The sequence below is a fragment of the Notamacropus eugenii genome, chromosome 2 (genome assembly GCF_028372415.1).
Source record: "Notamacropus eugenii isolate mMacEug1 chromosome 2, mMacEug1.pri_v2, whole genome shotgun sequence".
NCBI lineage: Eukaryota > Metazoa > Chordata > Mammalia > Diprotodontia > Macropodidae > Notamacropus > Notamacropus eugenii.
In genome coordinates this window covers 33,833,568-33,847,675 of record NC_092873.1, presented here as the reverse complement: position 1 = coordinate 33,847,675, position 14,108 = coordinate 33,833,568, and the positions used below count along the sequence as shown (strand labels likewise).

The 14,108-nt window shown below is 36.3% G+C and overlaps 1 protein-coding gene across 1 annotated transcript in view; it reads left to right on the top strand.

Annotated features, from left to right (window-relative positions):
- Positions 1-14,108, top strand: part of CPE (carboxypeptidase E) — a 133,198-nt gene that overhangs the window by 98,663 nt on the left and 20,427 nt on the right. Inside the window, exons 2-4 of the mRNA XM_072639729.1 lie at positions 3,915-4,111; positions 5,792-5,959; positions 12,976-13,097. Coding sequence (XP_072495830.1) covers positions 3,915-4,111; positions 5,792-5,959; positions 12,976-13,097 — 487 coding nt within the window. The remainder of the gene's footprint in view (positions 1-3,914; positions 4,112-5,791; positions 5,960-12,975; positions 13,098-14,108) is intronic.

Sequence of the window (14,108 nt, the reverse complement as noted above, 5' to 3'; positions counted from 1 at the left end):
TGGCCCTTTAGTAGTCATTCCCAGGCTTCAGTTTCTTTGTGAAATTGCCCACTGGATAGAATACTGGGCTTGGAATTAGGAAGACCTGAGTTCAAATCTGGCATCAGATACCTATTAGCTGTGTGACTCTGGGCAAGTCACTTAAACTCTGTTTGCCTCAATTTTCTTATCTGTAAAATAGGGATAATAATAACATCTACTTCCTAGGGTTGTTACAAAAGCCCAATGAGATAATTGTAAAATGCTTTGCCCAGTGTCTGGTATGGAATAAGTGCTATATAAGTCTTAGCTATTAGCTATTATTATTCATTTGTAAAATGAAGAGGTTGGACTAGATTACCTCTATAATCCTTTCCAGCTCCAAATCTCTCCACTTTGGGGAGTAGAACTGGAAAGTCAGAGGTCATCTCTTTATTTTAGAGATGAAGAAACTGACCAGTGAAGTGACAAGTTAATAGGTGGCAGAGCCAGAGTTTGGACCCCTGTCCTTTGACTCTAGATTGAATACTCTAGATCTTTGACTCTAGGTTGCAGTACTAACTATGTCATATTGCTTCTTTGGGGCCCAGAGAGCTTTTTGTAACTTGGAGTTACAGAAGTTGAGTCAACTTTGTGATTTACTTTCCACAACTGGATTAGGTTAAGAGAGTGGAACTGGATAACACCATACCTATAAAAGGCTTAAGGGAGCATATGCTAAATGGTTCTTTTGGTCACTAGGAACTCTAAATTTCCCTGGTAACTGTCCACAAACATATAGGTAGAACAGGATGTTGGAGAGAACTCTGGATTGGAGGCAGGAAAAACTTGGATTCAAAGTCAAGGTATATGAACTTTGGTAAATCACAATCTCGACAAGCCTTAGTTTATTCATCTGTAAAATAAGATTGATGCTGCTTGTGTGACCTACTCCATAACTGTTGTAAGGAAAATTCCTTTTAAATATTATGGTGATAGTGGAATGAGCTTTTGTTGAAAATTTCTATGGCTTTCCAAAGTTGATTAGATGGACATACGAGGAAATGGAATCAAGACATGAATGGAAAAAGAGTTCATTTGATGGGGAAAAAAAATCTCTCCATTGCTGCTATGTCCAATTTTTAAATTGGCTAGTTCCAGACATTTAAAAATTATTTAAAAAATAACAATGTAATATAATAAATAATAACGACAATATAATATAATAAAATGTACTAGATCAGAGATTCTTAACCTTTTCTGTCATATCTCAAAAGAGTTTTTTAGAATGTATAAAATACCCAAGATTGCAAAGAAGACCAATTAAATTGAAATAACTTGTCTATTCATTCATGTCTCTCTTTTATCTGTATATCTATCTATCCATCCATCTATGTATCCTCTGTTGTATCTATTGTATGTATACATGTATGTATATATGTTCAGGGATCTCGGGTTTAGAATTTGTGTTTGTCCTTTGTTGCCAAAGAAGACCATGCCATCAGAGAATGATGACATGACTTGTACTTGACTTTGTTTTGTGTGAGGGAGGGCTGTTCAGGTCACCAGCCTCACTTCTCCTCCAGAGCCATCTGAATCCTGTGACCAGATATTCATCAGGATGACTGGAGATGACCCAGGATGCACTGGGAGACCTTAGCCCTTTTTACTGGCCTGTTCCTCTCCTCTCCTCTCCTCTCCTCTCCTCTCCTCTCCTATCCTATCCTCTCCTCTCCTCTGCTCTGGTCTGCCCTCCCAAAACTCCAAACCCACTGCACTCTGAAGCTGGGATGCCAATCAGGGGATGAAAAATAGAAATCCTTGGAAGAATATGTGTCAGGTTCTTTCAATCCAAGTTCAAACCTCCATCTCAATGAATCTGAGTATTCTGATGCTCAGTGACCCACCTTGATAACTGGTGTTTTAAAACAGAGGTCAAAATCAGTATCAAATAATAAGTAAAGGTAAAGCTAGAGGCACTCTGCATATGATTAGAACTATCCCAACTCTCATTTGAATCTGGCATCAGAGGAGATGTGAGTTCAAAACTGAGCTTGGCCCCTTCCTGCCCTGTGACTCGGCCAACTCCCTAAACCTCTCAATTTGTCTCTAAAATGAATGAGGGGACTGGGCGGCCTTTCAAGTTCCTTCAGACTCTACATCTAAGATCCTATAAGCTGTAAGAAATGGGGGCAGGGTCAGCATTTCACAGAGAACATTAAATGGCATAAAACAGCTACCCCAAATGAGAAGGCCAACGAACAAAGAATCAGCCTCAGCTACTGAACTCTTGTCTCTTTGGCAGCCAAGTGCTAGGCTCAGATAATAGGGGCATTTGGAAAGTGACCAGGGAGTGGGATGGACCACCTCATGGAAATGAAAGGCAAACCAGCAGCAAGCTTGGTATTGCATCTAAGCCCCATCCTCCTAAGAACACAGACAAAACTAGCCTAACCAACAAACAGATGTGAAATGGAACAGAGCCGCTCAGGCTGTCAGAATGACCTATTCTCATCTTTAGTCATGGCAGAACTGCCAAGTTGGACACTACTATATCGATCTAGAGATCAAAGTAAAGATATGAGGATAATGCTTATGACCATGAAGCTGATGTTGGAGGCAACACAAAAATTCATTGTCAACATGTCTCAAAGAGAGAAATATTCTGAAAGAATAGAAAGGATCACAACATAACTATCACTACCCAAAAGGCAAAAGACTTTGTCAGCAATCATTTACCAGCTTCCTAACTCTACATCTTGATGAGAATGGTCTATAGAACAAGTATGTGAGCTTTTGTGGTGTTGTGGAAAGGATGCTGGATTTGGAGTTAAGGGATTGGGGTGAGGAATTGCAAAAGACAGCCAGTGCTGCATGGGTATCCACAAAACTCAACACACATCAAGTAAAGCAATAAAAAAAAGTAAAATAAATAAAATAAAAAATAAAATAAATTTTAATAATTTATTATTAAATAAGAAAAGGTAAAATAAAATAAAAAATAAATAAAAATAAAAAATAAAAATAAATAAAATAAAAAAAAGAAGAAGAAGAAGTTGAAGCCCAGAGCAGGCAGGGGACTTGGCTAAGATCACACAGCTGTTAAGTGATACAAGCAAAATTTGCACCCAGGTCTTTTGATTCTGAATCTAACAATTAATCTAGCATTGTGTTTGCAGCTGAAAAATGTTTTTGCAATTACAATATATCAGGAAATTATGACATTTTTTCTTCTAGATATGTGATTTTTTAAAAAAAATTGCTTTATTCCTTAGTGAGATTTTAATTGTATCCTGGGGCAAAATGTTTTCGTGTAGTTATATTGCTGCATTTATAAAGCGACTAAATGTGTCCCAACCACAGTCACCTTCTGAAGTGTGGCTCTAGTATGTGCAGCGCAAGGAGTTTTTTAGGTGGAATGGATTTAAGCAAGCATCAAAGGCCTTCACTGGCCTTGGGTTTAGAACCCTTGGATTAAAGGAAGAAAACCCTGGGGAGAAGGCTATCTCTGGAAGAATAGAAGGGCAGGTTATATATAAATAGGCCTGCTCCTACTTCGACTTCATCATTAGATTAAGATTAGCATAAGCACAGGAGAGGAGGTCATACAAGGGCATGGTTCTCCATGATTAGAAATCACTTCACACAGACACTCAAGAATCTCATTGGAATGAAACTTAATCAGATACCATCTTCACAGGGAAAGAGTCTTCTTGCCTCAGTCATGAGGGGGCTACTGTGAGTTTTCTTAGGTGATTGATTGCTCCAGCCTTGTCATATGGCCAACTTGAGAGGCAGCATGATACAGTAAATAGATTAAATGTTGTGATTGGAATCCTGACACTCATACTTATAAGCTGAGTGATCCTGGGCAGGTCTGAGTCTCAGTATCCTAAGAAATAAAATGGACATATATGTCTAAGTTCACAATATTCATAAATATGTTTGTCTTTTAGGTGAACCTGAATTCAAATACATTGGGAATATGCATGGTAATGAGGCTGTTGGCCGGGAAATGCTCATCTTCTTGGCTCAGTACCTGTGCAATGAGTACCAGAAAGGAAATGAGACAATTATCAACCTAATCCACAATACTCGCATCCACATTATGCCTTCTCTGAATCCTGATGGTTTTGAGAAAGCAGCATCTCAGGTGAGTGTAAAAAAAGCACAAAATAGTGAATTTTTTTGCATGCAAATACATAAAATAGATACACATACATGGATGTGTAAACACATAGTTTATAGGATCTTGGCTACTGATAATTCAAGAGCCTGATAAATTAAAAGGGAGAAGAACATTTACCTAGTAAGCAAAAAATAGCATTTATTAGTTAAAATGAATACTAGGATAAGTTTTATTGATAAACCTATTAATGAGTTCTTTCAGTATTGCTAAATAAACAATATTTATTTTTCTAGGTTGTTGATTAGAGAAATTTCCTGTTTAAAAACCTAAAATTTTAGGGAAATATGGGAGGATCATTATTGGCTCAGAATATGCCCCACATATGAGGGAATGATTCAGTAATTTTGTATAATAGCTCCCTCTGCTGAGTTTATAGGAGAAGGACTGGTTTTCCCTTAAGACAATGTTTTAGTGATGTCAAGACCTAGTTTTTAGGAATCATGGAGCTCATTTCCAAGATAAAACAATCCAGCATGTGTTTAGCCACCAGGAAATCTGGCAAAAATAACTCTACAATTTTGTCAGTTGTTGTTTGATTTTTTTTTTTTAAAAAGAATATGTTGTGTATGTTTCCCTTACCTTTAGGGTACTTGTATAGCATTCTGGTTGTTTGAAATAACCTTCTACTAATTTTGTGAAATGTTACAAGATTTAATATTTTCATTTGTTTTACCTCTATTTTTCAAAATGCATCTTTAAAAAATAAAAATAAACTTTAATGGAAAATAAAATAGAGACCTGATAGTTTGATTATGAAACAGTCCAGAAGCTTAACCTACAATAAAGGGAAAAATTAATGGGATTTCCAAAGTACTTGTAATAAAGTCAGTAATATACACATATACATGCCATATGTACACACACACACACACACAAATATACATATACACATACAAATCTCCTTCCAGTCTCCTGCATTTTGAGATGTATCCAGTTCTGTGTGATTGTATAAAATAAAGAGTTTTATTACTGTTTTCTAGTACCTTTAATCCATAGCCCTTAAAATATTTGAAATTATCCATTTTTCAAAATAGGAAAGAATTAAGCTCCTATTTTTGTTTTTTGGTTCAAGACAAGAAAGTTCACTTAATAAAACTTACATTGAACATTTTAAAAAATTTCCACTTTTTTAGATTTCCTACTGAATGAAAATTTTAAAACTGGGTAGAAGAGCCCCAAATCACAAAGGTCTAGTGTTTATTCTTTGTCCAATTCATCTGCTTTTAGTAGGGGAATAAGAGAGAGACATATTAAATTAAAATATTGCTAATGCAAAGCCACTTTTTAGTTAAGAAGCCTAGCAGGCAATTTTTTTAGTGTTATTTTTAAATAGGTGCCAACCATTTGCAGAACCACTATCACTTAAACCAAATTAAAATGAAGTGTTTTTTAAACTACCAACTATCAACTACCAACTAAAAAGGTAAATCTCTTTATACTTATTTACATGGAGATACATGAATATATGTCAAAATATAAGAATATTTTCATCAGTACAATAGGATAATACCATAAAGCAATTCTCATGGTAAAAATACTGTTGAGGTGGAAGAAATGCTCTCATCAATCAGTTGTCAAATTCTTAGGTATGCATGACTAGAAAATGCTTAAAGTCAATAATTATTTTGTTTTTTTTTTTTTTAGCCTGGTGAGCTTAAGGATTGGTTTGTAGGCAGAAGCAATGCCCAGGGAATAGATCTGAACCGAAACTTTCCTGACCTGGATAGGATTGTCTATGTTAATGAAAGAGAAGGTGGACCGAACAATCACCTGTTGAAAAACCTGAAGAAAATTGTGGACCAGAACACAAAGGTAAACAACATGTATATATTCATAGGCTCTGTTGCCTACATCTGAGAAAATTACCTTTATAATTAGGGAGAATTCCTTGGTAGGGAGATAGCCAAACTTCTTTTTGGTTGGGGCCAAGCCACTTTAAAAACTACATAATCTACGAACCGTAGATAATTAGCCAATTCTAAGCCTGAAGATCCACTTTTGACAAGTGGATTGAGAACAGTGATGGTTAGAGAAGCAACAAATAAGGCTGGAACACTGGTTGGCAAGACAGAAGTTTCAATTTAATTCAACAATTTTTTATTAAGTGAAGAGTGCTAGACTTGGTGTCAAGAGACCAAGGTGGATCCAAATTTCACTTCCAGCATTATCTATCTTGGAATTCCATATTTAGAGCTGAATGCAACTCAGAGACTGTTTAGTCTAAACCCCTAATTCTACGTATGAAGGAACTGAGGCTTAGGGAGGGTTATGTGACATCCTGAGTGACAGATTCAAGATTTGAATTTAGGTCCTCTACTTTCAGAATCAATATGTTTTTTTTCTCCTATAGCAAAAAGGTGTGACCATGGATATTTCATTCAAACTTTCAGAGCCACATGGATCCAATTGGAGATACAGCTATTTGTATTACCTACCTTAAAGGGTTCTTGTGAAGAAAGCACTTTGCAAACCTTCAAGTACTACATTAATTTGAATTGTTCTTAATAATTGCTTATTTTGTGCAATATATTACGTTAGGTGATTCTCTGAAGGTCTGTGAAAGGGAGAAGAAGATACAGGATGATAACTTGAAGAGTGATTGAATTATCAAAGGGGCAAAGTCCTAGAGAAAACTAGAATGAATGAGATCAACTGTAGAGTTAGAAGGGTTGTGATTGTTTTGAAAGGGTGTCTTTGGCTAGGAGAAGGGTAATGTTTTTGTCAGCAACTGCATCAATAGAGGATACAATCAGGGATCCCAGTGCAGTTGCTAGATTAGAAACTCCCAAACTTATTTGGCCTACCACCTACTTTAAAAAAAAAAGTATTTGGCACTCTCCCCCCTGAAATCTGCTTTCTTTAACCTTGAAATTTGCATCATTTTAAAAATATATAATATCTTTTTTTAAAATGATGCATCTTAAATTTAATAATTTATTGTAAATTTGTGGTTTTCTCCCTGCATTGAAATTTTGATGATGCAATATTGTGTCATGTAACTATATAGTATTGTATTGTAAACAAGTCATGCACATATTCCTGTTAATGCATGCTGGACTTCCTGACAATGCATGACATGCTCATCTGCTAATACTTGCTTGTTAAGACTTATCATTGGACTTGACCACTGATGGCTTATAACTTGCATTTTGTGTGTTTATTTGGAAAATAATGTATTCACTATGACTTTAACTCTGCTACGCAACAGATGAAACATGTACAAATGGTTTTTAAAATTTTTCTTCTCTTTTCTTCTTTCCTTATGCTTCCACTGCCCCCTTATTTTTATTCAATGCCCCACACCCCATTGCACCGGAGAGTACTACGGACCCCTTGGATCAGTCCAGCATTCCCCAGGGTGCTGACATCACCCACTTTGGGAACTTCTGCCTTGGGATGTTTCATCAAAACCATTAAGGAGTATTTGAAAATGTCCTTTTTTTAATTAAAAAGTTGTCATCTTGAATACTGGCATTGCAATTAATAAACTAATTTCTCTTTTTGGCTAATAACGTTTTGAAGTATGAAGTAGAGGAGGTGAAGGAAAGACCTATAGATTCCCTCAATTTCCTTAGTAAAGTAGAAGACAAGGCTCCCTTGTCAAGAGGGAGAGGGTGAAGGTGGTGTAGATAGCCTGAAGAAGTAAGAGTTTTGAATAGCTACTGGGGGAATATGGTGGTGGCAATCAGAGGAAAGCAAAGGGAGTTTCTGTATAGCAGTGAGGCTCCGGATGAAATTATATAACCTGGAATTATACAGAACCCAGTTGATCTGGTTGTGCAGAATTTTTTTAAAAGTCCTGGTATATCACCTTATATTTCCTTCCTCAAAAAGTTCCAATAGCTCCCTATGCTCTCAAGATTTAATGTAAAATCCTGTATTTGGCATTTGAAGGTTATCACACCCTTCCCTGCTTTTCTACTCTCTTTGCACTTTACTTCTTTCTTTGCATCCCATGATGGGTAGCTAGGTGATGCTGTGGATAAAGCGCTGAGATTGAAGTCAGGAAGATTCATCTTCATGAGTTCAAATCTGGGTTTGAACACTCACTAATTGTGTGACCCTGAGCAAATCACTTTACCTTTTTGGCCTCAGTTTCCTCATCTGTAAAATGAGTTGGAGAAGGAAATGACAAACCACTCTGGTATCTTTGCCAAGAAAACTCCAAATGGGTTCATGAAGAGTCAGACCTGACGGAAAAATTACTGAACAACCACAATGGGAATACACAAGAGAATATGAACCCAAGAAGTATTGTAGAGCTTGAGTTAACAGAACTTGGTTTTTTTTTTTTAAAGCCAAAGCAAAGCAAAGTTTATTAAAGATTCATCATACTGGGTTGACTCTTAAGGAGCCTAAGCATTTGTAATGCTTGTATTCACAAGTGGGCCACATAGAATCTCAGCTAGACAGTGTGAGGTGGATTGAATCTGAGTGCCTTTGTGGAAGTAAGATGGAACTTAAATACAGAAAAAGACTGAGGGAAGAATCCAGGTGTCCCCAAGTAGTCTGGGGGGGGGAGGGGCAGGGATGGTCTTGATAGGGGAGTCAGCCTGGAATGTAGATCAAGTCCTGGGAGGATCCTGATGGGAGTGGCCGGTAGTCTAGATAATAGGACCCTGATAAGATCAAGGGTCCAAGGCAGGGAGCACCTGGACTGGGTGACATGGAAGAACTTGGTTTTTCAAATGTGTAGTGATATGAGTCAAACCAACTTGCTTTACTAGGTTTATGTTATGTGATATCATTAGAAATAAGAAAGTTGGATTTGTTAGGGAAGGGGACAAAGTCAACTGTGGGCTTGATTAGTTACAGGATCAGAGTTATCCTTCCATAAACCATAGTGAGACAAAGAGCAGAAGGAGTTGTAGGATGCAGATGTCAGTGTCTAGTGAAATGGGCTAAATAGAGAGGAAAGTCTTCAAAGGGAGGAAGGGATGATGGATCAGAGGTTAGGATAAGAATGAAGGCTTGGGAGAAGTGAGGCAGGGAAAAAAGTTGAAACCATGTGAAATAAATTTAGAAGCTAGTGGATAATTCATGATCTCTGAAAATCAGTCAATCTTTTATGGCTTTCTTTGCTATATATACTATATATTTAAATATAATATCAAATATATATTTAAACATAATATAAACATTATATTTTTAATATAACATGTTAATATTAAATATATTTAATAATACATTATCAATCTTTTAAAGACACATTTCAATATATGTCTATATAAATATGAAATAAAATTATGCTTTTATATATATATAAATATGTCTAAAATCCATTTTGAAATCATTTGAATAGTCTTTCATTGAGCTTGATTGACTGCCCCTTAATCTCACTATTTTATTTTAGTGAAGATAAATTTAAGAGAAGTGCTTCACAAACTTTTTGGTACATTCTTTTTTTTATGTTGAATTGATTATATTTTTATCGAACCCATGTACAATTGAGATGGGCATTTCTTTGTTTCTACTCTATTGGGTGCATGGGCATATCCATTTTTCCTTGTATTTCAGTTCAGAATTCTTTTTAAAAGAACTTAAAAAAAAAAAAGGCCCTTCCAGAGTTCCCCAAGGTCTATGAGATAAAAGCAGAGATTCCTGATCCTGGCATTGACAGCCTTCCTCAATCTGAATCCCCACCAACTCTTCTACTTTCAAGTCTCACTTCGTACCTTATCTACTGTATCCAGTATGGACAACACGGTCATCCCAGGTTCCCATGGTGCTCCTTCCATCACCTCCTTTACTTTTGTTCCATCCTCATGCATAAAAATGACTCTTCCCTTCTCCACACCAACCCAGAGGCTGCCATGCTACCTTCATCCAAGGCTCCAAACTGCAGTAATACTTCTCCCCAGATCTTTCTTGGACCATCCAGCTGGGAGAGAGCTTTCAGCTCCTCTCAAGACCATTTGGATGAATCTGTTTTATGAATTATAATAATCATTGTTTCTACCAGACTAAGCTTCAGGGTAGGGTTGGTTTACCCCCTATACATTCTTAAAAATTATGGTAGACTCTCTTTGAGAGCTTATATTTATTTGGGTTACAGCTATCAATACTTCACATATTAGGAATTAAAATGTATAGGTTTGACCTTGTGGTTCCCCTGAAAGGGTCTTGGGAACCCAGGATCACAAGTTGAGAATAGCTACTTGAAATACAGTATGACAATTAAAACTTACTTTCTTCCTTAGAGTGAGGGAAGACTAATTTCCCCTCTACTAGGTCTTCCTCAAACATACATTTTTTGATCACTGCTTAGGAGTCAGAAATGCTCATTTTTCATAGTGTTCATGCTCTCTACATTTTGCTCTTTTCAAACCTCTACCTGCATCTTTTTGTCCACTAAACAATATTCATTTTTTCCCCTTTGAAGAACAGAAAAGTACATGGAAGAGTTACACATTAACTGGACATCTTTCTTTCCTATCTTCACCTTCTCCTTTGGGTAAAGCATAGACTTATGAAACTACAGTTCTACCAGCTAAATATAACCTTTCCATCAGAAGCTCATAGCATGAAGGATCTGAATACATTTTGGAGAATTTTCTTACTTCGCTTGGCTCATATGCTTTCATCTAAGAAACTTGGGAATTTCTATTCTAGTACTCTGTAGTTTAATGGGATAAGCTCCCAATCTGCAAGGAAAGATTTCACAGCATTACAGAAGAAAGTTTTAATTAAAAAGGAAGAAAACAAACGAGACCCTTGAATGAATGATTATTAACCCCAAGGAATATTGGTAGCTCTCCGGAATTCCTTATAGTTCTTCATTTGAGGATTTTTTTGGTGCGAGCACTAGAGTTCCCCCACTCTATCCTACTATCTCCTTAGCTTTCTGTAACAGCAAGTATAGCATTTTCATAGAAAGTAACTTTGCATCCAAAAAATTATATATATATATATATTCATTGGAAATAGGGTCCCTTTATGCATAGCATAGGAGATCCTCATAACTCATTCCTTTTCCCTTTTATATCATCTTGAAATCTTTCAAATAGTTCTTTTGCTTTATCAGGGTTCTCAAAGGATCTGCCAGCAGATCTCAGGTTCTTTTAGATTCTTTCAACTAGTAAAACCTCTGAGTAAAGACATGATAATGAACTGTGGATCTCTTATCTGAGAACCAGCCCATGTAACCAAAGGCTGGCCACCAAGTGATGAATTTGGTTTGCCGTAGCAGTTAGTGAAACCATCTGTTATATTTTTCATTGATGGATTCCACTGATGGAATCATGGATCTTTTTGAAGTATTGAGTTCAATTCAACAAAGATTTATTAAGTGCCTACTATTTGCCAGATACTTGCTAGGCACTGGGGATAATAGAATAAATGTGAGCCTCGTCCCTGTCCTCAAGGAGCTTTCATCCTATTGGGTCCAGATAAGAATATACAAAATATATTTTAAAATATCAAGTAGTTTGGGTGGTGGCACTAACTGCTGTGTGAGGCAGAATGAGAACAAGTCACAGGGAGGGGGTGACTTTTGAGTTAAGCCTTAAAGAGAGATAAAGTTTCTATGAAGTGGAAATAAAGAGAGAGAACATTCCAGGCATGGGGATGGCCTGTGCAAAGGCATGGGGAAGGGAGGTCATATTTTGGGGGATTCTGTACCATTAATATGTTTTCAATTAAGAATAATTAAAACCAAACCAATCTGTCTCCTGTTCTGGGGGAAAGAACCCAACAACAACTACCCATGTTATTTACTATTCCTCTTCTATACACATTCTGCTTCTGGATTATCAAGGCTCTCTAGGAAATGCTTTTCTTTAATCTGTTTTATGTTGTCGAACCTCTAATGTTTGAAGTTACAACTTCAACCCTCATGTGTCCAGTCTCGCAAGATTAAGGATTAACATAGACGTTTCTTCAGATCAGGAGCTATGGAAAAAGCTTTATTTTGTTTTTCTGGAAGAGATCCTTAGGTCGTTGGAGGTGAATGAGAAAACCCGGCTCCTGCTGATTAAAAATTGCATATAAAATGTCAAGCTGTTGCCTCTTTTGTGTAATTTTTTTTTTACTGTTACAGCTGTATATATACATGTTCACTCTGCTTTGCAGATACACATTTGTTATTTTAACAGTTAATGTACTTATTCTGTAAGAATAGCACCACTTCTTAACAAAGTTACAGCCAAGTCCATCAGCAAGGTTCAGATGCAAATTAAAAAAAATTTTTGGCCTTCAACCTTATGAAAGATGTGATTCACTGAATCAGAATCTCTGTGTGAATATGTGAAAGCTTTGGTATGTGTTTCGAAAATTTAAAATAGTCAACCCAAGGTGAACTGAGAAAACTGATGATTGAGAGAGGAAACAGAAGTCTGCCACCTACTAATTGAATAGTACTGAACCACCTTACAGAAAAATTCCTTTTAGGTGGATGTCATACTTATTTTCCTACTCATCTTCCACTTAGATGCCTAAAAAAGGAATGTAAGGGCCACTAAAAATCTTGAATCAAAAAGTATGTAAGGGATTTGCCTGATCTCTGGAATGTGAGGAATGACTGAAAACTGGCCATTTAACAAAACAGTTCCCAAAAGGGAAATCAAACTTCTGAAACCCTATTTCTTATTAAAATGAGAATGATACAGTTAGGAAAATAGTGTGTGGGGGATATATCTTTTAAGCAAAACAACCACAGGCATTTACAATCTTGTTAATTTTCCTATGATGATCTTTTCTCTCTGTTTTCTTTTTTGTCACTACCTGCTTATTTGCTGACTTCTTTATTTCCTCTTTATAATGTAGAATTGGAGGGACTGGGCAAGTGCCTCTTGGATGCATAATTGCTGTCATTCTTGGTTTTCTCCCAGCTTGCTCCAGAGACTAAGGCTGTCATTCACTGGATTATGGATATCCCCTTCGTGCTTTCAGCCAACCTTCATGGAGGAGACCTGGTGGCGAATTATCCATATGATGAGACTCGCAGTGGTAGGTGTTCTTTTGACTTCTCTCATTAGACCCATTGATCAAAAAACTGTCTACATGTTCCTAGGATTGTTGGAGATAATTTCTTTTTTGTTTGTCAAATGACCCAGAATTCTTCCACAAGCTCTAATACTGTATTTGTTCATAATTGTTTTCATGTTACTTCATGTGTCTTAGTCTTACATAGTTAATCATTGCTTAAGCTTAATTTTTGTATTCTTTTTGTATCCCTTCTTTTACATGGATGCATTTATAAGAAACTCTGCCACCCATTCAATCTTTGACAAATTACTTAGCCTTTCTAGATCTCATTTTAGCTGTAAAATGAGGATGAGTTGGACTAGGTGAGCTCTAAAGTTCCTTCTTTCTTGAAATCTATGATCCTCTCTATCAAAACTTTATTTGATTGGAAAGATAGATTTTGTTTGCCTTACAGTACCTACATTTCTTCTAGCCTTTGGAAACATCAAAGTAGTCCTGTGGAATGTTATGCTCAAGATGGAATTAACCATTTAGTTCAATAAAAATTTTATTATTCCTATTTTGTGTCAGATATTGTGCTTTGATTGGAGTTATAAAGCTTGATATAGACACAGACACCTCCTCTCAAGGGACTTAGCAGTCTAATGGGTTGGGGAAGAGATATATGTACAAATAACTATGATAACCAGGGAGCTTGTGATAAGAACAAAGGAGAGAGCCAGATAAAGTACTATAAGAAAAGTTAGGAGGGGGAAAAGCTTTAATGTGGGAAATAAGATACTTCATGGGAAGCCATCAGGTAATTTGTACCTGATTTGGAATTTAAAGGAAAGAAAATAGAAGATGAAGTTCTGTTCTAGATTTGGGGGTGTTCTGGGGTACCAAAACACAAATATGCATATATGTGTGTATACATGCATATACATATATATATGTGCACATATATATATATATATATATATATATATATATATAAAAATATATTTATATATGTATTTAAAGATCTTCTGAAATCTTTCCTTGGGCTCCTGGTCTG